Consider the following 22901-nt stretch of genomic DNA (forward strand, 5'->3'; position numbering starts at 1 on the left):
TCTTTATTGTAGGCAGTTTAAGTGCCTTCTATCCTCCAGAGATGTTGTCTAATAACACCGTATTAATGTTGGTATAAGTGTTTGACAGGAGTTGATTGTTTTGATATTTTAATATCATATATGGCCCAGTACCGTTGTATAGCCTCGAACCATTCGGCTCGTTCTTGTTATTATGACCAGTGGTGTAAAGTAATTAAGTACATTTACTCAAGTACTGTACTTTAGTAGGATTCTGAGGTATTTTTTACTTTACTGGAGTATTTCCAATTGTCAGTACTTTTACTTCTACTCCAGTACATCTCAGAGGCAAATATTGTACTTTTACTCCACTACAATTATTTGAAAACTTTAGCTACTAGTTACTTTGTAGATATTGATTATTATTACAAAACATAGAGTAACCACTTCAGCTCTATACACATTTCGGCCATTTGAAAATAGCAGATCTACTTGTGAGCTTGTAGAGCTGCTATTTTCAAAAGTTTTTTATACATTTGAAAACTTGTGCAATGGGACCTTCTGCATTATGAGTACTTTCTACTTTTGGTGCTTTAAGTAGATTTTGGTACCAATACCAAAGATTTGAGTACTTTTTCCACCACTGTGCCAAGTCTACTCAGATGTTTACCAATAGAAATGTACAAATGTTCTCTAGCTAGTCCTATATTCCTTATTCTAGGTCTAGGATATAGCTAGTTCCTATATTATCAAAATATAAATATATGGCTATACCAAACATAAAATTATTCATTAGAATAATCATATTATTCGATTGTTATAAATCACTAATTTTATGTTGCAGCTATAAAGGTTGGGCTGATTTGAATTATTTTATGTGCTGATTGGCCTATAATATTACATACTTTATCAGTTACTGTATGTTTTGTATTATATAATATATTTATATTATATAAATCTACAAAGTATTTAAACACTAAAGTGTAGTTATAAGTAACAAGTACAATATTTGCTTAGATGTATGGAGTATACTCCATACATACTAAGTAAAAAGTAGCTATAAAGAAAATGGAAATACTCAAGTAAAGTTAAGTACCTCAAAATTGTACAGTAGGTTTACTTTTACTTATTTTCCACCACTCTGCTGTGATCATTATTCACTTTCAGTCGTATAGGCTATTTCAAGTTTTATGCAACATGTGATGTTTGCTATTTAACATCTGGCTGTGTTATCATGTGGGGGTACGTTATTATTACCAGTGTATTATTAATACTTGTTACAGTCATTTGGGTTAAAAGTCCCCCTTTTTGCCTTAAAAGTGTAGTTTAGTATATTAGCAAGCACACCAAACAAAAAAGCAGCATTTTAAATGTATCTTCAGGCCAGGGTAATTTTTCCAATTTCCCCATGAAGTTTTACATGTGAGATGGAGATCATTTTATTTAACCAACTCTTTCAAGGTTTTGTTTTCTGTAGGCCTATACCTTTCATAAAACGAATAAAATAATTAGATCATCATATATATATATATATATATATATATATATATATATATATATATATACATATATATATACATACATATATATATATACATATATATATACATACATATATATATACATATATATATATATATATATATATATATATATATATATATATATATATATATATATATATATATATATATATATATATATATATATATATATATATATATATATATATATATATATATTCTCACACACACACACACACACACACACACACACACACACACACATTTATTATTATTATTATTATTATTATTATTATTATTATTATTAGTAGTAGTAGTAGTAGTAGTAGTAGTAGTAGTAGTAGTAGTAGTAGTAGTAGTAGTAGTAGTAGTAGTAGTAGTAGTAGTAGTAGTAGTAGTAGTAGTAGTAGTAGTAGTAGTAGTAGTAGTAGTAGTAGTAGTAGTAGTAGTAGTAGTAGTAGTAGTAGTAGTAGTAGTACTTAGTAGCCCAGTTAGTATTATATCCAATTCGTATCAAATCCATGTCTCGGGGATCAATTGAGCAGACTTTTCAAATGATCAGTCCCTATCTGATCCATGTTTTCGGGGATCCATTGAGCAGGTCTCGCCCGGGGCACCACGAAGAAGAAACGGTGAGGTCGGGTAGGACTAGGCTGCCTCTCTCTCCTCTCTCCTCTCCGCCGCGACAGGAGAGAGACAGACTGTCACCCCGCAGACAGACCCCGCACGACGGAGCACCGGACCCCGGCTGTGTCCAACCCGTTACCCCGGTGTCATTGGAGGCTCCGTGGATGATGTAGCACTGGAAGAGCCAGACAATATGCTCAAGTAACCTAACGTACCGCAACCTTGCGTCAAAAAAACAAAAAACAGCCAGCGTTTAATAGCGATATTGTTTTCTAGATAATGTACCGTTAATCGTGCCCGGCGATTATGGCGATAATAGCGATTATTTTGAAGTGAATGTACCGCGATTGTGCGTCAAAGCAAGCAGCTGCACTGTAGTAGGACTAGACACACCAGCCAGCAAGATAGACAAGACAGCAGCTAGACAGCCACGTTTTAGCTGCTGGGTGGCTGTCTGTCTGTCTGTCTGTCTGTCTGTCTGTCTGCCTGTCTGTCTATTTTTGGGATGGTACTGGATCTGTCTATCTGCAGCCATAGGTTCACATCTGCAGGAGCAGCTGTCAAGCCTGGTGTTTGTCTCATAGGGAAGAATAATCTGGAATTATTGGACCCAGGGAGGGAGAGCTGAGGAGGTAAAAGGAGGGGGATGCTATATCTCCACTTGTTTTTGCATAAACGTGTGCTTTGTTGGACTTGGAAGACATTTACCTATCTTAAATCTCAGCTCATATGAGTGCACGTTGAATTGAAGGATCATGGACCTGAATTTTTATTCGGATCTGACGGATGGTAGCGGTCAGCATGGGGATCCAGAGTTCTTGGATCCGCAGAGACTTTCAATGGATTTGACTCTGTCCACAAGGTGACGCCTATTAAGTACAGTACATTATGCTAGAAAACTTCATTTATCTCTCTCTCACACACACACACACACACACACACACACACACACACACACACACACACACACACACACACACACATGCCACCACCACCAGACTACACCACACCACACCACACTGCCTGTGCTAGTTGTTACCTTGTATGTCCTGTCCGAGACTAGAAAGAATAACTTGTCATGTGTGTGTCAGTGTGTGTTGTTTTGGGATTCAGTCTCGAGTTGCAAAGTGGGCACCATTTTAGGGTATCTTGATATAACCATGCTTTATTAATACCTTGGGCCCTAGCTCTGGTCCATAGCGTTAGAAGGAGTTCCCCTTAAGGAGAACGGCACAAGTGGCTCAGGAGGTGGAGCGGGAACCGGAAGGTTCCCAGTTCGATCCCGGGCTCCTCCAGAATTGGTGTCGAAGTGTCCTTGAGCAAGACACTGAACCCCTAATTGCTCCCGATGAGCAGGTTGGTGCCTTGCATGGTTTCCTCCGCCATCCATCGGTGTGTGAATGTTTGTGTGAATGTGGGTAGTTTGTGTGAATGTGGGAATTTGGGTGAATGTAATGCACAATCATTGTAAAGTGCCTTGGATAAAGGTGCTATATAAATGCACCATTTACCATTTACCATTTACCATTTAACGCTATGGACCAGAGCTACATGGTCCCCAAGTACTGCCTGACTGCATTCTATGTGCCTATTTGAATTGTCACCTTCCACCTGTCCATTGTCATGATGCACGTGAACAACACGTCACCGTTTGTGATGATCAACAGTCTCATCATAGCATTTGCGAAGGATGTGGTTGTGAAATTGACAGCTCTTTGGCCAGGAGTCAGGACAAACCTTGCTCCTTTCATCCACTGGCCAAGCCAAGGTGACTGGTGTGGCGAGTTCTGACACTTTGACTGTTTAACATCACAATGGGATCCTTTGACCAGAAAGGATTCCCAAATGGTTGATCTGAGTGGAGTGATCTGCATTTGGCTTGTGGCAAATGTGACTTTCTCTGCTCTATGGAAACTGGCCTTGGAAAGGCCAGTTTCAAGTAGTGAGTCAAGTAGTGAAACTGAGAACTACTACTACTAGTACTAGTACGTTGATCAGTTGTAATGTGCATCCTTTGGTTGTATGTAGTAATGTATGGGTATAACTATTGATAATGTGAAAGTGACCTTAAGTCTAGAGAACTTTCCAATGTAAAATATATTATTTACCTACTGTTTGCCTTTGCAGGACAGCATAGTTTAACCACTTTCAATGTGGCCCTTTTGGGCATGTATTTATAGGCAAAATAATGTAAAAGAAAAACAATCGAAAATAGCAGATCTACAAGCTCATACGTTCTCACGTTGTGAGCTTGAAAGTCGTCTATCTCCGTAGCATGACACTGTCGTATGACAAATTATAAAGTAGAGCTTAAATGGTTAACAATCTATGACAAATGACATTACTGTAGGATATCTTTCAAAGTGCCCGTTAGAGTAGACGCATTTGCCAGCCACCCGCCCAGAAACACCCAACAGCATGCGGTTGGCGTTGGTTTCCCAGCCTGTGTGACTGTGTACACAGTAGCCTAATAGTCTCTGGTGTCCAACAACCATGTGCCATCGAGGACATACCGTGCATGCTGGTTCTCATTCCAAATCCAACACTACTACATTGCACTAACTCGCCCCCGTCCCGTCCCCTCACTCTCACAGAGGGTGTACTAATTAAGATAATCACCCGTCCCGGGGTAGTGTTTGGTTGGAAATGAAAACCTAACTGACCTATCTTGATGTTCTAGTTCCCGGGAGGCAGTGACAGCTACCTGACGATCCCAGGGTCGGGCCTTCCCTTCCTCCCCTCCTCAGAGGTATGCCTCCTCTCTTCCCTTTGTCTCTGGTGGTCTCTGTTACAGCCTGCACAGTCCATCGGAAAACCTACAATGGATACTTGATGACCTGACCACTGAACTTTAAGTACTTATTTTTGTAGCCATACGTATGTTTTGTAGCAGCTAAAACGATGATTGTTAAAAGAGATGATTACTGTATAAATGAGATGGTTGATGCGCTGACAGAAGCGGGCTTGAGCCCCTTGAGGTGTGCCGGAGCGATCCAATAGGTGAGCAAGTGACCGTGCCGAGCGGTGCGATGGCCGCATTTTCGACTCAGCGGTGTCCCGACTTGCCTACCACCAGGGTTGGAACCATAACCTACTCCCAACATGCATAGTGGAATTGTTGAGGCCGTACAGGACATATGTATTACAAAGACATACATATTGTACATAATATTATTGTACATACTATACTGTAAGACTTTTGTTTTGCTGATACAATACGTCAGAATGTTAGTTTTGGTAGAACGTACATTAGGCATGTTTATTCCTTCCATTAATTAGTACTGCATTTAGCTTGGAAAGACATTGTGGAGGCACTTTCCTAAAACTTTACAACGTTATGTAGTAGTAGTAAAATACTACTACTACATAACGTTGTAAAGTTTTAGGAAAGTGCCTCCACCACAGGCCAGGGTTAAGTGTTTAATTTTGTGTGTGTGTGTGTTTGTGTAACTCAATGAGTGGAACATGTCATTAACATTGTCAGGGTTAGGGGTTCCATTCCCTTTCTAGCTCAATGGTAGGACATGACACTAGCACTGCTCCGAGAGTTATGGGTCCAGTTCTCACCCTTGAGCATTCTGTGTGCTCGTACTGTGAGGTGATGGAGTCCAAGTGTTGTTCACACCTGTGAAAAATACATTGAGGGTCTTAAACCTGCTTTTGTTTGGTGTCTACCTTAAACAAGTTTAGTTTAGATCAGGAGCTTTATTTTGAGGCAGGTTGTTTTGCATTTTAAGCAGCAAAGTAATAGATAGAATTATACATTTCCAGCATTCAAAACAGTTACATCACATTTTATTATTTTTTTGTTTTGAATGCCTTATAAATAATCTACAGTATTAAGACGATACCAGTTTGGAAATGTAAAATAAAGGTTAAATAATGTAGGGTGTATCTGTGATCTGCTTAAGGCCCATTTATACTCGGATGTAAAGTACGGATACGAACTGGGTCGCTCCGTCCGTGCTCTGCTTACATTTTACTCCTTTGGCTGCACGGCTGCAAACCAGACAAAGCCAACGGTACACAGTGTTATGGTGACACAGCATCAGGCAGTTTAAAAATGCATGTGAATTTTGCAGACATGGTAGCTAAGTCTGCAATTTAGTTTGAACCCCCCAGCGGATATCTTAGTTACAACAAAACTGAACTAACAGGGAAGTTTAGCTTTTTCCAGCTGTGTGGTAGGCTATATAGTCAGTTTTTGGGAACTACCATCTCAATGGATGTGGGCTGGTTGTACAGTGCTATGCTAGGCTAGCAGTTTTGCATGTGAAGTTTACAGATGTAGTAGTTAAATCCCTCCATGATTTGTTTGTTTTTTGTTAGTTTTTTCTCCAGCGAATATCTTACTTACAACAAAAGTGAGCTGAACAGTGAAGTTTAGTTTTTCTATGTGTGGTATTTATTCAGTTTTGGGGAACTACTGTATGTCCTCTGTTGAGCTCAATGGCAAAGTTGGCTGGGGCTGGTTGAATAATCCTGCCCTCTAGTGGATGAAATGGTTGAACCCCAATATAGACTAAAGTACGGCCGCGTATATGTGAATAAATACGCGCAATGCGTTCAGAACGTATCAATACATATCATTCATCCATTCTGAATGGGAGTATAAATGGGGCTTTATCATGGAACCATGTCACAATTCCCTGCGACATACTAGCGTTGTGTCCAGGGGGTGTATTCGTCTCGTACATCATGGCTGGGGGATGTGCTTGTGCGTCAATCCGCCTCACACTACGGAAACAGGAGATAAGCTCCTGCCCTATGGGCCACATGGCTCGGGAACCGTTGGTTTCCAATACTTACTTACTATTAAACAAATATTACGAAACATATTATTTACTTACCCCTTAGACACTAAACAGTAGTTGTTGGACACAGCAGTGTGACTGCTTCATCACAGAAGAGTGTTCATGCAATGGCCCCTCTCGGCGGGCTATAACATTTTAGAGATTTATGAGTTCTTAAAACTGTTGAAAACGCTGTGTTGTGTTAAAGAAGGCCCTTTGCCACGCTGTTCTCCCATGTCTCCTATTAGCACACCACAGCTCAGGTGATGAATTAAAACGACAACTCTCCCTACGGAGAAGGTGTAAGTAATTAACTGTAACACTCGAGATTCAAACCTGTGTGTCCCACGTGTGGGAAAGCAAACATCTGCCGCTTCTTAGGCAACTGCTTATACAAGCCGAGACGAGTTTACTGCTTGTCCAGGGTAGATTTTTGGCTTGTGAGCTTCAGGCAGGGATATTTGTCAACCAGTAAATATCCTTCCTGACACCAGGGTCTACATTTCTCAACGGAAGCGTAGGGAGACCACCTCCATCCACTGTACCAGTTATGTTGTATTAACATACTCTACAATACAGATTGGTCTAACTTTTTCCCATTAAAATAAGTCTGGGATTATAGCTTTATTATCCTGATAATAAGCCTGTATTTGCTTCACTCCCCTGATCCTTTCATACTCTCTCCTATCCTGCTTCACTTCTTGCCTTTCTCTGTTTACACTTGTCATTCACTCATTTGAACTCTTTTTTTCCCTCCCTCCTTCCAACTCTCTTGTTTAAATTCCTCTTCCTGCCTTCTTCCTGAATCTTTCATCCTCACCTTCCTCCGCTTACCCATCTCTCGACCCACCCCCTCCTCCTCCTCCTCCTCCTCCTCCTCCTCCTCAAGACGTTCCACACCCCCAGCCTGGGCGATGAGGAGTTCGAGATCCCCCCCATCTCTCTGGACCCGGACTCGTCCCTCACCGTGTCCGACGTGGTGTCCCACTTCGGGGAGCTGTCGGACACGGGCCCCTCGGACACCGGGAACGCCGTGGTCGGCGGGGACGACCCGTCCTTCGCCTCCACCTTCGTCAACCCGGCGTCGCAGGGACTGGAGCACCTGAGCCTGCATGGAGTCATCAGCCAGCCAGGAGGGGGTGCTATGCTGGGGTCCGGACTGGGCATGGTGAGAGGAGGGGGCACTTATTATGGACCCATAATGCACCTGAACTGTATTTGGCACCAGCCTTCAGTGTAAATGGTTTTACTCCATTCAATGGAGTATAAATGTTTGACTTCTAACCTGTGTTTACTCTACTTGGTGTCCAGATGCATTTGAATTGTCTAAAATGAGTAAAAGTCAGCTTTTACTAATTTTACAGCTTACAAAAAATCTTTTTACTGAGCAAAGTCGGCAAACGTTTCGACCATGTTTGGTCTTCGTCAGGAGGACATGAGGAGGACCAAACTTGGTTGAGACATTGTTTTCTGACTTAGCATAGTAAAAAGTATATCCTATATCAAAATTGGCTGATGGGAGGGCCGGCCCTAGGTGTGAGGGCCGCATAGCGGCCCAAACTCTAGATGTGAAGGCCGCATAGCGGCCCGAACTTCTAGTCTTTACCGGTGTATATATTTTTGGAACATTAAGCTGTTGTCTGCAGACTTTTCCTTTTATTTTGATACATTTACCTATTTTGTCCTGCTCCAGCGACAGCATTTATGGAGGTGCATAACATTACCTTTTGAACTTGTCTAAAATTAGGGCTTCAGTCATTTGGAGCACTTAGGTACGTAGGCATATACGAGGCATGACCTCATGGGTTTAAATGTGGCTCGTGACCTGAGACATCACATGTCTGTTTGGTCATGGTGCCTTCTCATTCATGAACTTGCGCCATAATGTAAGCGTTTCGCAATGGAGATTAGGATTGGGCAATGTGTTGCATTCTCCAATACGACAGATCTGAAGGTATCAGGAATATTATCTTCATTGTAACTATGCAACAGTGTAAATGAAAATAATTCACCAAAAACATGTCTTTATGTATGAAAATCCTAGAAGAATATGTTTGGAAACTTTTGAAATATTTTTTTTATCATAAATCTTTTCTTCTGGGGGTCCCTGCCACAAAATATTTTCAGATGGGGGTCCGCAGCCAAATACATATCAATTTGGGGGTCCTTGGCATGAAGAAAATTGCCGGCTCCAGTTGGGTAAGTGTTGAAGTGTCCTTGAGCAAGACACTGTACCCCTAACTGCTACCGATGAGCAGGTTGGTGCCTTGGGCTTCCTCTGCCTCTGGGTGAATGTATTGCACATTGTAAAGCGCTTTTGGATAAAGGCGCTATAGAAATGCACCATTTTGGCCCGGATCGCTGGCGTAGCGGTCCGGGCACCTAGGCTTCGAAGTAGCCTGACAGCCCTTCGCGGGTTCGACTCCCGATCCCGACGGCCTTTGCTGCATGTCACTCCCCATCTCTCTCCCCATTTCCTGTCAGCCTACTATCCTGTCAAAAAAAGGAAATGCACCATTTTACCATTTATCAGCATTTGGTTGACAAATGGAAATACCACTTTTAAAGTCGCCTTGTTTTGTCCCTCTGCTTCCTCCTTCGTTCATTTCCCAGGATCTGGGCCATCCCATTGGCTCTCAGTTCAGTAGCTCCTCTCCAATGACCATCGACGTCCCGCTGAGTGACATGGGCCACAGCCTGTTGGGGACCAACCAGCTGACCACCATCGACCAGTCGGAGCTCAGCGCTCAGCTGGGCCTGGGCCTCGGGGGCGGGAGCATCCTGCACCGCTCGCAGTCCCCGGAGCACCCTCTGTCGGCCACCGCGTCCCCCACCAGCTCCCTACAGGACGATGACATGGACGATTTCAGACGGGTGAGTCTGGAAACTGGTGCCTATCGTCACTGTCGCCTGTAGGGGGGGAAGCCTTGTATGTCCAAAACCATTGCTTTTTCAATAAATGGAATAAAAGAACCGACAACAAAGTAGGGCATTAATTCACACTAAAACAACAACAACAAAAACATAAAAAATTGAAATGTGGAGATACAAGGTTTCTAGCTGACAGTGACGATATGAAAACATATAAAATGTCTGATTAAACCCTTGCCTTTATTCTTAGTTGACCGAAGTCCCTCAGGGCTCTATAATGGCCCTCTCCTTTTTGTCTTCCAAAAACACAACATTTCTTTGCTGAAAATAGCCAACCTACACACCAACAAGTTGTGAGCTTGTAGAGCTGCTATTTTTGCAGAATGTTCACCCCAGAATAGGGATAATAAGGTTGATGGGATTAAATTGTGTTGTGTCAGACTTGTGTAAGTACTACTAACCCATGTTGTTACTATGTTGTTGGTGTTATACAGCTGTACAGTTATTGTCTAAAAGAAAACAAAGAACATATAAACTTGTGTCAGAGGACAGTGTAATGGATAAGGTTGACTTTCCCAACATGGAATCAAATCCCATCAGGACCTTGGCTCCTGTAAATAGAATCCCCTACAGTCTGTGGCCCCCACTGTTGCTGTCAAATTTGGAAGTAGTTGCATTGTAAATGGTTATCTTTTTCAATTCAATCCTTTATTTCAGACCCAGGGAAGATCCATATCACAATACAAACAACACAATAAAACCTTTTGGTTAGAATTGTAATTATATTGTGGTGTGCACCGGTAGATGAGTGGGTAGTATAACCACATAATGACAACGTCCCTGGTTTGGTTGTCTGGAGACCTGTGTTCCGTGCTGCTCCATTTCTACACTCTCTTATCTAAAAAAGAATCATAGTTATATCCTGATTGGGATTGTAAATAGTCATATTATTCTGATTAGATTTCCATGTAGCTACTGTAGGATGTGACTCAATGTCAGTGGAGAAAAGTAAATACGTACATTTACTCAAGTACTGTACTTGCTTACTTTCTCCCCGCCGTTTGGTAACCCCCCAAGGTTAGGGGGCTTCAGCACCTAAAGCCCTTCCGTTAATCCTGCACTGCTTGAGTAATTCCATTTTTTGACATTTTATACTTGACAAATTTTACTTAAGTTTCAAGTTACCTTGCAGATTTAGATCACTATTACTAAACATACATCAATCATTTCAGCTCTATTTTATACTTTGGCTATTTGAAAATACAAATTTAGAAAAGGTTGTACTGATGCCAATGCTTTTGTACTCGTCCTCAAGTCAAATTGAGTATATGAATATGGGACTTTTACTTGTAATAACAGGGCATTTCTACATAACGGTATTGCTACTTTAACGTAAGTTTAAAAAAGTCCTCTGACTTGGAAGTGACGCACACAACACTCTGTGTCCCTTCCCTCCCTCCAACACATCAGAGCGTATTGGTGGAGTCCCCGATCGCCATCTCCCTGGATCATTTCACTGACTCCCCCGTCCTGCATGCCCCTGCCGCCAGAGCCTCCGCCGGCACAGGCCGGAAAGGAGGAGGAGGAGGTGGACGAGGGGGCGGGAATAAAGGGAGGAAGCCGAAGAAGGACCCCAACGAGCCGCAGAAGCCCGTGTCGGCCTACGCTCTGTTCTTCCGGGACACGCAGGCCGCCATCAAGGGCCAGAACCCCCACGCCACGTTCGGAGAGGTGTCCAAGATCGTGGCGTCCATGTGGGACAGCCTCGGGGAGGAGCAGAAACAGGTAAATTGTCCACTGGGAGGATTGTCACATGTAGATGTCAAATGGACACGCATATACTGTGTCATTTTCGATTTTTAGCTATAATTATTTTTTATACTTTGGGCTATTCAAAAATAGCAGATCTACAAGCTCGTGCTGCGCTATGAGCGCGGTACTAGTTTTTGAAAAATCTTGAAAATGTGTGCAAATCTGTTTTTTAAAGCAATTTTTTTTAAATAAAATCGTTGCTTCTGTGGATTCTACAAATGTCTAATCTTTTTTCAAAAATAGCAGATCTACAAGTTCATTGCCACGCTATGAGCTTGTATATCTGCTATTTTTGAATAGCCAAAGAAATCTAAAGTGACACAGATGCGTTCGCGGATTTAATGGGTTAAACCCTTAAACCCTATATACATCTTGACCGGGGTCCCCCCAGGGGTCTATACTTGCAGACCTGCTGTAGGTGACAGGCATAGACAGTTGAATGGATTGTTATCGTTCTTAATTGCAGCATTGGTCACAACCGTTCCCAATGGGGATTCGAGTCATGTGGTGTTGGTGATACGTCTGGTCAGTCGGTAGTGAAATCAGCTGTTCACCTGCGTGGGAATTTCTGAATGAAATGGAGAGGGGTTAAAGGAGAATTCCGGACATTTTAAGAGTTATCTTTGATGTGTCGATACTCACTCACCGAGGTATGAAGTCGCGTTGAGTTTTTCCAGAGATTCCCCTGTCTGTGAGTCTGGTCGACCCCCACCATTGGAATAGTGGGTGGCTCAGTGAAAATCGCCTAATTCCACAGCTCCAAACTTCTTTTTTTTCCCACAAATCCTCCTCATGGTGTCTCCTGATACTTTCACATGCACTGTTTATCACTCACGAGCTGGCGTTCATGGTCAGCGACGTGAATGTTTTCCTCTTGCGTGAAATCTCGCGTCTCGCGAGATTTCCCGAGGAGCGCAGTGAGCCGAGGACGGGAAATCTCGCGAGACGCGAGATTTCACGCGAGAGGAAAACATTCACGTCACCATGAGGAGGATTTGTGGAAAAAAAAAGAAGTTTGGAGCTGTGGAATTAGGCGATTTTCACTGAGCCACGCGCCTCCCACTATTCCAATGGTGGGGGTCGACCAGACTCACAGACAGGGGGATCGCTGGAAAAACTCAACGCCACTTCATACCTCGGTGAGTGAGTATCGACACATCAAAGATAACACTTAAAATGTCCGGAATTCTCCTTTAAGTCAAACCTTTGCTGACCGCTCCACTTTGTGCTTTAGTACCACTTTTGGTACTAATTAATAACGTAACCAAAACGCAGTACCCTGGAAGTGGATCTGATTTATTGACAAGACAGGGGAGGTCCGGCAGGTTCTCGTTTTCCCCTGAAGTTTGTTTTGTTAGTCGCCATACACATGCCAACCGGCCCGCATTTTGACATCTAAGTAACGCCGGTACCATTTGTCCCTTCAAACTTTAAAGCACACAAGTTAGCTGGTGATGCCTTTTGAGTTTGATTATTCTCTACTTTATGCACTGAGCAGAGCGCGTTTCTTTCTGCCAGGATGCATGCTCTGATGATACTGTCTGGCGACATTATGTCAAATAAACGACCTCTCTGTCATGACAACAAAACTGTTGTCATGTCAATGTTGTAGCTAAGAGATTCCCTGGGCCATCTATGATTTACATGTTTGTATTATCAGCTACTGTTCGATTATGCAATAGTCGCATGACTGCTTGCAGCTACTACTGGGCTATATGCATTATGCTATATGCTACCAGTAGTGTAGATCCCATACACTGGATAGATAGCTTGTACTGCGGTCTTACTAATATACTGAACCTGCAAATCTGCAACACCACCATTCCTCGTTCCCCCTCCTCACGCCATCTGACTGGTTCCCTCAAAGTGGGGACGTTCTTTGAACTCCTTTGCAAAGGTAAACGGACTGGAGGGGGGGGGGGGAGTTGAAATTGTAATTGGATGTTAGCATGCCTTTATGTACAGTATTTGCAAGCTTGCTGATATTGACATCAGTCATCAAGGATCAGCAGGTAATGATTGAAAAACACGAATCGTATTGTTTTTTCAGAGCAATGTCTACTGTATGTATTGGCAAGTGTGTGTGTGTTGTGAGATAGATAAATATATACAGTAGATATGCTATTTTCACCGAATGTTTGCCTATTTTTGCCAAATGTTTGCTTTTTATGACACGCCCAGAATAGAGACGCTAGTGTCCATGTCGTTAACTCTGTCTGAGCGTACAAATGGAAACAATTGGACCAGTAAGGAGCCACTTGGTCCCATAAGGATACACTTGGTCCCATTTGTACTCTCTCAGAGTTGAAATGGACACTGAGGATTTGACTGTGTGCCTCTCTCTCTCTCAGGTCTACAAGAGGAAGAATGAAGCGGCGAAAAGAGAGTACCTGAAAAACATGGCAGCTTACAGAGCCAATCAGATGTCGCAGGTGAGGGGAAGAGCGTTTGATTCTGAGGGTGTGCTGCATTTCATGGTCAGTGTAATTTCCTGTGGTGCCATTTGATTAAATGTTTAGTCATTTTTTAGACATTTTCTACATATTCATTACATTCAATAATTCAGAATTTACTATTTAGGCATTTAGCAGACGCTCTTAACCAGAGCGACTTACAATAAGCAAGGTGAACACATACATCAAATGTAAAGAGACAGTGTAGTGCCTCAGTAACTTCTAGCATCACGAGTAAACCAAGAACCTAGCATCAGTCTAAAACAGTGGTTTTCAATCCTCATATCAAGGTCCATTATTTATTTGGCATTTGAGCCACGGACTACCATTTGATGAGATTTAGACTCTCTGACCCAAAACTTAGAATAGGTCGTTGTCGTTTGATAAGCTTTTGTCCACAATTCCATGCTGTATTAATGTGGTACCATAGGAGAGATAACAGGCAAACGACAAAAATAACAATTCTTTTACATTCCCTAATCGTGTAGGACTTCTTGTAAATTAAGTCAGATGTTTAACAATAATTTAACTCTTGAGAGCGTGAAATGAAACCAAATGGACCCGTAAGGTTTAGTGACTTCTCTCTCCTCTCCTACGTTCTTACCTCTCCAATACAATCTTCTCCTCTCTGTTCTCCCGCTCTCCTCTTCTTTCCTATCAACAATCTCTCCTCCTCTGTCTCCTCCTCTCCTCTCCTCCAGGCTCCCATTGAGGTCCTGGACACCACCCCGTCTCCTCCACCTCCGGCCCCCGCCCCCATCACCTCCTCCGCCCCCTCCCCCTCCTCCTCCTCCTCCTTTGCCTCCCGCCCGTCCCGCACCCAGCAGTACAACCCGGAGGAGAACACCATCACCAACATATGCACGTCCAACATCATCCTGGACCTGCCGGGACGAACCACCCGCTCCCGCACGGGCGCCACCAAACCCGCGCCGCCTCCTCCGCTGCTGCCCCCCAGCCCCCCCACGGTCACCAGGATCATCATCAAGCGGGCGCCGTCGCCCTCGGGCGGCGTGACGGTGACCGCCACCGCGGCGCCCTCGTCGCGGCTGCCGCCGCCCCTCCAGCAGATGCAGAACACGCCGCCCCCGCCGCGCCTGCAGCAGATGGTCCACGGCCAGGCCCCGCCCCCTCTGCAGGCCAAGCCGCGGGGCGGAGGAGGAGGCGGGGCCTCGTCGGCTCCGCCCCCTCTGCAGATAAAGTTTGTCCCGGTGAAGAAGGAGGCGCCGGCCATCGTCGTGGCGTCGGCGGGGGAGGCGGCGGTGGCGACCTCGGTGACCTCTGCCGCCTCGCCGTCCAGCCTGGCCATGGAGGTGGAGCGGCCCGGCGGAGGGATGGCCGCCGCGGAGGAAGTGGCCGACGGAGAGGAAGGGGTAAGAGCAGGAAGGGGGGAGCTCTGGTTGGATTCAAGTTCTGAGTCGCCACGACTGATTACAGTCATTTTTAAGTGGTCAAACTATCAATAGAATGCATGTTCACAAGCATCTTCCATAAAACCCTAATGGTCTCTGATATTTCATAAAAGTAAAACGTTAAAGCCTCAATCTACAATTTCTTCAACTGGTTGCGTGGTTGGCCGTGTGTAGAACAGCAGGAACATAGATTTACAACGATGATACCTAAATAGTTAAAGGTCCTTTCATGCTGTTTCACAAAATCACAGATTAGGAGACTTTATTCTGCTTTATTCCATGCAGACTGGATTGGGGCTGCAAGTATATTACCAATTTTCTTAGCGATTATTCCGGTGGCTCTCTAACGCTGCGTTCTCACACTGGAAGCTACAGGCTTCAACTGCAGACACAAAAGTGTTGTTTAACCATTTCCACTCACCTTCTCTCTCCACACAAATCCTACTTGTATTGGGAGAAAACCAATTATTTCCGTCAGCCAGTTCCCTGCTCTTTTTAACCCCAGGCTGGCTTTTTATTTTCCTTCATATGTTTCTCTGATTCTTCATATTTCTCTCTGATCAACACTTAAACAGCGACTCGGCAACAAATATACCGCTTTGTATCTTTTGTAGCCGCCAGTGTGAAGGCAGCATTACTTTTTATTTTCAAGGACCCCCCATAACTGACAGATTTACAGAGCTGTAAGGATCCATTTGGAACCCCTGTAAGGTTCCATTTGGAACCCCCTCAAGGAACCCTAAGGGTCCCTGGACTCCACTTTGAGACCTAATAGATCTTTTTATAATCAACTACAGTAAATCGCTTAGTCTGATTAACCACTGTTCTATATTTCATCATACCAGTGATGTTGTGCAAAGAAATTGCTGATCTACAAGCTTGTGTAGCTATTTTTGAGGGCATTAATTTATGGAAAAAACATAAAAGGTTGAAATATGTGTGACACTGAAAATGTAGTGTGTGTGTGCAAGTGTCTCAGAAATCAAACAAACAAACCAAACAAACAATGAGAGAATGCCCCTGGCCAGCCTGCATAAATACCCCAAGGGGCATGAATCAGGTGTGCCACATCCCTCAAGACACACCTCAGCATGCTGGCCCCCTCCTCTTTACACAGGAACAGAAACAAAAAAAATACTATTGGAACCAAAGCACACAAACTCAATGCGATGAGTCATCACAGCCACCATTTTGGTACTTTTTCTGTTTTTTATTTGTTTATGGAGTCCACATTTAGGCATGTCACAATATTACATAATCAAAATTATTTGAGATAATGTTTTGCATATACGTCATAATCGTTTCCATGTTGAAAACATTTTGATATCTTTTCAAACAATTTCAAAAGATTGTGGAAATAGCAGATCTACAAGCTTGAAAACGTGTGACGCTTTTAGATTGGTTATATTCCAGTCATATCAAAATTTGTTGCAGTTAATGTCTAAGTTACACAAGCGTTGTCGTGAAGCAGTTCATGAAAAGATCGTTTCTTTCATTCGGCAAAGCAGACAGAACAGGAAATAATTAGACCCATTTCATCCCACGGGGGAGATTCAGGTTTCAGCTTCACCCAGCTGAGTGTTTCTCAAGAGAGCGCAGGGGGGGGGGGGGGGGCAGTTAGGGGTTAAGTGTCCCTTGACACAATGTCTGGGCCAGGAGTCGAACCTGGGCCCTTCTGCTCTCCAGGCGGGCTCCTTACCCATTCAACTACGAGTCAGTGCTCCTCCCCTAAACCGGAATCAAATCCAAGATCGATTCATTTTTATTAAGTTGATTATATTTTATATTCGATGAAATTGATTTGTACTATTGTTGCACCCCTAATAGTACTAGTACTGTTTTTGGAAGGAAAATAAAACGGCATAATAATAACCAATGAGCATTATCTAGGCGTAGTAGGCTTGTGGCACTGCCTCTTTAAAGTTTAGAACATACTGTACCAGTGTAAATACTAGCCTGCAGTATTTACAGAATGTTGTATTTGATATGATACTGTACGTTTATATTTTATGTGTCGGATAACAATGAAAACACCAGCCAAAACGTCTAAACTAGGGATGTCTGAATCAAGTATTTTTTTTGCTCCCCCCATCCGAGTGCACACGTCCTAAATTGAAGGATAGTTCAGTAGGTCAGTGGTTCTCACACTTTGTAATTTCAAGTTCCCCCCATTTTGCATTCGGCAACAGACCCCTGTAACTCTGAGAGTGTACAAATGGAACCGAACCAAATGGACCTGGTCCATTTGTACGCTCTCAGAGTTACAGACCCGCAAAGGTTCGGTTCCTAACTATCATCATTTTGCTGGTCACCACTTTAAGAACCACTGCAGTAGGCCACAGGCACAGGCCACAGCCGATATCTCAGTAAACCACAAAAGTGGTTCACAAAAAGAACCATTCCTTTACAATTAACAGTCAGTCCAGGTTAGGTGATTGACGCCCCTCCCATTGCAGACATTACAAGTGGCAACTGAACTGAACTGATTACTAAATCAACCAATAGTTATTTTCCAATGTGGTATGCTCCTCCTGCCACATTACATATCTGTAAAGGTTTAGCTTAATCTTTTTACAACCCCTGTTCAGATATGAAATATAAAGTGCTGTGAGTGTCAATCTCCTCATTATGTTCACACATGATCTGTCGTCAAGGAACCAGAGCTTTCTCTCGCCTGTAGTGACATGCCCACATTTGGGAAACCAGGTCGACTTGAAAGGTTAAAATATGCTTTGATTGATTGAATACTTTATTAGTTAGAAATGTAAACGGCACGTGGCACAGTCAGACATTAGGGATAAACGCAAAAAAGTCCTGGGGACATGTTTCCATTGTGGTCCTATGATCGTGCTTGGAGATCAGATTAGTAAATTTTAACACATTGAGTGCCAGGTTTTTTTTAAAACAGGGTACAGTATTAGGTAATCCGTTCCATAGTTGCAGCCAGTTGAAAATAGTCAAAAATAGTCAAAAATACATTGTAAAAAAAAAAAAAGTACACAGGAGCCGAGATACAGGCTTTTGAAGTCATAAGTTAACCAGGAAGTGGATTGGAGTCTAAATCTTCGAAAAATGATATCTCCTGGTGCTGTGAAGGGAAAAAAATGCATAATACTTTTTTCCAAAAACGGTCCGGACCGTTTTTGGCACTCAATGTGTTAAATACGATTTCTGTCTTTCTCTCTTTTTCTTTTTCTTTCACTCACTCACTCACACTCTCTCTCTCTCCCTCTGTCTCTCAGATGGAGGTGGAGGTGAACGTGGCCCCAGGACCAGGCATGGCCCCTGCTCGGACGGCCAACGTCTGCGTGCGGGCCGGCTGTACCAACGCGGCCGTGGAGAGCAAGGACTGGGACAATGAGTACTGTAGCAACGAGTGTGTCGCCACACACTGCAGGTGTGCATCATTCTGAACATTAGGTCATGTTCCATTGTGTTGGTCGGGTACAGTCCATGTGCAGCAGTTTGACCGGAGCGGCCACCTTTTACGTCACTGGTCAAGGACCCCCACATTTACATGCTTTTGACCCCCATTTGAAAAAGAATTGTGCCAGCTAGGGGCCCCTATAAGAGAAGATTATTTAAAATCTTTCAAGATTTCTCAAAATGACTTGAAAATAGCAGAACTACAAACTCAAAACATGTCACATTATGAGCTTGGAGATCAGCTATTTTCGAATAGCCGAAATATAAAATAGGGTTACAGTGTTTACGGTTATGGTGTTCCTCATTTTGCTGGGGACCCCCTCAAGGACCCCCCCCCCCCCCCCATCGAAAATGAAGCAGTGCTTGACTCTCTGTGACCCAGAGGTCATAACACACTGTTATGAATTCAGGGCACCGTGACAACATACTGTATGTATCCATCCAAATATGATCCATCCATCATATTTATGCACCAAATGATATGATTTCCAAACCATAGCTTGGTTTGGGGGCTCCTTTTAGCTCTGGGTTATGTGGGATCTTATTAAAACTTATCACCCCCTGATCACCAGCCACGATGACAAACGAAACAATGATTTGATTGTTTTCTGTTTCCGCAGGGACATCTTCATGGCTTGGTGTGCCATCCGAGGACAGAGCACCACCGTCACATAGGACACGGACAGCTCTGGCGGAGGGCTGAAGCAAAGGATGGTCAAATGATTGATACACCAAGATCAAATACTATTTACAGAAACCGTTTTTTTTTCATGGTTTGTTTTTGTATTTACTTAAAGCGCCAGACGGGTGGGGTTTGCCACACGGCACAACTCGGTGAGAAACCTTTCAGAAAAGCACAGGGAAGTATTCTAACGGCTAATTTCAGTGTACTTCTCTGTGATCGACGAAACGGGCAGCCGATCTGCGTGTGACGCTGGTGTGGAACGCCCCACCCATCTGGCAGACCAAGGGGTTTGAAACAAACACCTTTTCTAAAAAGAAAAAAAGGAATTGTGTGTATGCAACGACCGTTTGACTTACCGTCGGACGGCAGAATGACGGCTCAGCCAGATGGGACGGATGAGTGACGAGACGACATCATGATTTTTATCCTGAAACTAAACCAATGGAAACCAGAGACACTTGATCCTCATTAAAGTGAGCCAGGGGGGGCGGGGGGGCGGGGGATCTGATGATCATCTTGTCTGGCATTTAAATTATGAACTTTATAAATAATGAGATAATTTTTCTATGATATTGTTTTTAAATCATTTCGTGACAAATGCAGTGGACACACAGCTCGTTCATCTCACACAGAGTCGAGAGCTCTTTAACCCACTCGATCTGGGAACGCATCTGTGTCATTTTATAGTTTTTATAGCTATATCCATTATTTCTTTTATTAAAAGATAGCAGATATACAAACTCATAGCACGGCACCGAGTGACGCGCTATGTGCTGGTAGATCTGCTATTTTTGAAAAATCTTGAACATTTGTGCAAATCTTTGAATACATATATTTTTTGAAACAATGTTTTAAACTCAAGTCTTTGCTTCTGGGGGTCCCTGGAACAACATATTTTGATCGGGTCGGCGGCCAAAAACATGTTACGCTTAAAAAATTATATATATTCAAGACTTGCACAAATGTTCATGTTTTTTTTTTAAATAGCCAAATGAATCTAAAAATGACACAGATACTTTCCCGGTCTTAATGGGTTAATGTCGCTCATGTTCCTTCCAGACTCGGCTGTTGACAACAAAAGTAGCCATTTTAAGGTTAACCACTTAAACCCCATACCTCGGGGCGCTATGCCAGTGTCTTTTCAGTTTTCTGTTATTGTGGAGAAAGCTTTCGCTGAAAATAGCCGATCGATAAGCTCACAACGCGCTTGTCGATCTACTATTTTCAGCGAAAGCTTTCCCCATTGTACGGATGCTGAGGTTTAAGTTGTTAGGGGAGTTTTTTTCTGCTGTAATTCTCAACTGGTTTTCACACACACTCTGACCTGATTTTTTTTTTTTTTAGCTATGGCCTAATATGCTGAACAACACGTTATTCCTCTTTTTTACCTCTTTGCCTACAACCTTGCCAGATCATCTCATTTTGTCCAACTTTGGGTCCCAACACACTGGTTCAGTGGTCAGATAATAATGGGTGGGCCGCATGCATTTTCAGAGCATGTTTGTTTTAATGATCAATCAATCGATCGGTCGTTTGTTTCACTGGTGGTATTGAACTGGGCTTTTTCTGCATTATTTTGTTCCCCCGACAAAACCAAAACACCACTGCTGTGACCAGTGTGGAAGACACTTCACTTTGAAGTCAGGCCTTAAAATACACCAGATGATTCACACTGGAGAGAAACCATGTTATCACTGTGGGAAAATCTATACCAAACCGACTAATTTAATGCACGGTGCACTCTGGAGAGAATACCCTTTGTTACGAATAGCGTGGAAAGCGATTTGTTTCAAAATGAGGTCTCAAGGTTCATCAGCGCGTCCATTCATAAAAAAAAAGGTCATCCGATTGCTTATGAGTCGTAATATGAAGACACTGAGGGGAAAGCTCTTTCCCACTAGGAGCTGGAACAGTGTAGTAATCATGGAAGAGCTACTGCAAATGTCATGGAATTCCTTGTTTTGATGTTGAGAAACCTGCTGCTTTCTCTAAAAGTTCTCAATTTGGGCAGTTATACCTCGGGAGGCTTATTTAAAGGTTCATCCTTCTCCTTGGACAGCTTGGATCTCTTGGCTGACCTGGACATGTGCTCTTTCTGGCCTGCTGCTGCAGTGGAGCGCATTCCCCCGGTAATTACCCATGATGACCAAGCAAGCAGGCTCTCTGGTTAAGAAACGACCAACATGTAAAGATTTAGTTCAAGGCAACAGAACAGCTGATTATTTTGTTTATTTTATTTTATTTTTTATTTTATTTTATGTCAAATGTTATGGGTACTTTGGTTCTGAGAGACACAGACTTGTGGGATTATGCGTTACAAGATTTAGCTGCTTGGATATCAGGTGATCAAAATTTTGATTTTGGACAAGGGGCACTTAGAAATATTTTTCTTTTTGGACAAGTGCAGTTTTCAAGCGGAGTTTTTAGAGGAAGGCAACATGGATCTATTGTGATACAGACATGTTTTAAAGTTAACACTAAACGCTGCCACCAAATATTGTCTAGCAACCTTGTCTATTCCACCAGCTGCTGTAGCAGGTAATCAAACCATTATACACCAGTACTATCAAGAATCAAGAGGGGTTTATTTGTCACTCACTCATACAGGTATAAGAGAAATGTTGGTACACTATCACCAGTGGTTGACAATAACGAAGTATCTGCACTGGAGTATTTGTATTTTTTGATGACTTTAACTCCACTACCTTTCAAAGACAAATATTGTACATTTGCCCGATCTATACAAGATCTACTTGTAATGCGTCTTAATAAGCTTATCTTATATCTAAATTCCGATACAGCAGTGCATTGATATAAAAAGAACTGTACTTTGTCATTTATACTTAAGTATTTGTCATTTATACTTAAGTATTTCTAAAAGTATGTACTCCAGTATAACTTGAGCACAAATTTGACAGCAACTTTCACTTGTAGTTGAGTAGCCTACTATTTGACCAGGAGTATCTATACTTTGGCTCAAGTACTGGAGTTGGGTACTTATTTGTCCACCACTGACTCACTCATACTACACCAATGGAGAGCCTCACTTCATAGAACCACGCCAATTGAAGCCCAGTAATTCATCAAGTTCTATTCCCATTTTCTAAAAGTCATGACCGGTGAGATTTGGGACTTACAGGAGCACCACTGTGACCCGTGGACAATAATGGTAGATTCCTGACCTGCATTGAGAACTAGAGGTGCGCCGTTATTTTAGAATATTTTGTTTCAGCAGCTTGATCCTGACTCCCATCTTGTCCCGCATGTCTATCCTCTCTCTGCCTTCAGTTTCCTGTCTCTCTACTCTCGTATCTAAAGCAGAAAATGCCGAAAGATATATA

The 22901-nt window shown here is 42.9% G+C and overlaps 1 protein-coding gene across 1 annotated transcript; it reads left to right on the top strand.

The window, feature by feature from the left end:
* The first annotated feature begins 2095 nt into the window (after positions 1-2095).
* Positions 2096-22901, top strand: tox4b (TOX high mobility group box family member 4 b). Its single transcript, XM_080452072.1, is given in 10 exon segments — positions 2096-2941; positions 2944-2970; positions 4789-4857; positions 7791-8069; positions 9515-9775; positions 11243-11557; positions 13936-14016; positions 14739-15410; positions 18692-18846; positions 19496-22901. Coding segments are annotated over 10 exon segments (1992 nt in total). The 5' UTR covers positions 2096-2863; the 3' UTR covers positions 19551-22901.

Source organism: Gymnoscopelus braueri (genome assembly GCF_963280865.1).
Source record: "Gymnoscopelus braueri genome assembly, chromosome: 15".
NCBI classification, from domain to species: Eukaryota; Metazoa; Chordata; class Actinopteri; order Myctophiformes; family Myctophidae; genus Gymnoscopelus; species Gymnoscopelus braueri.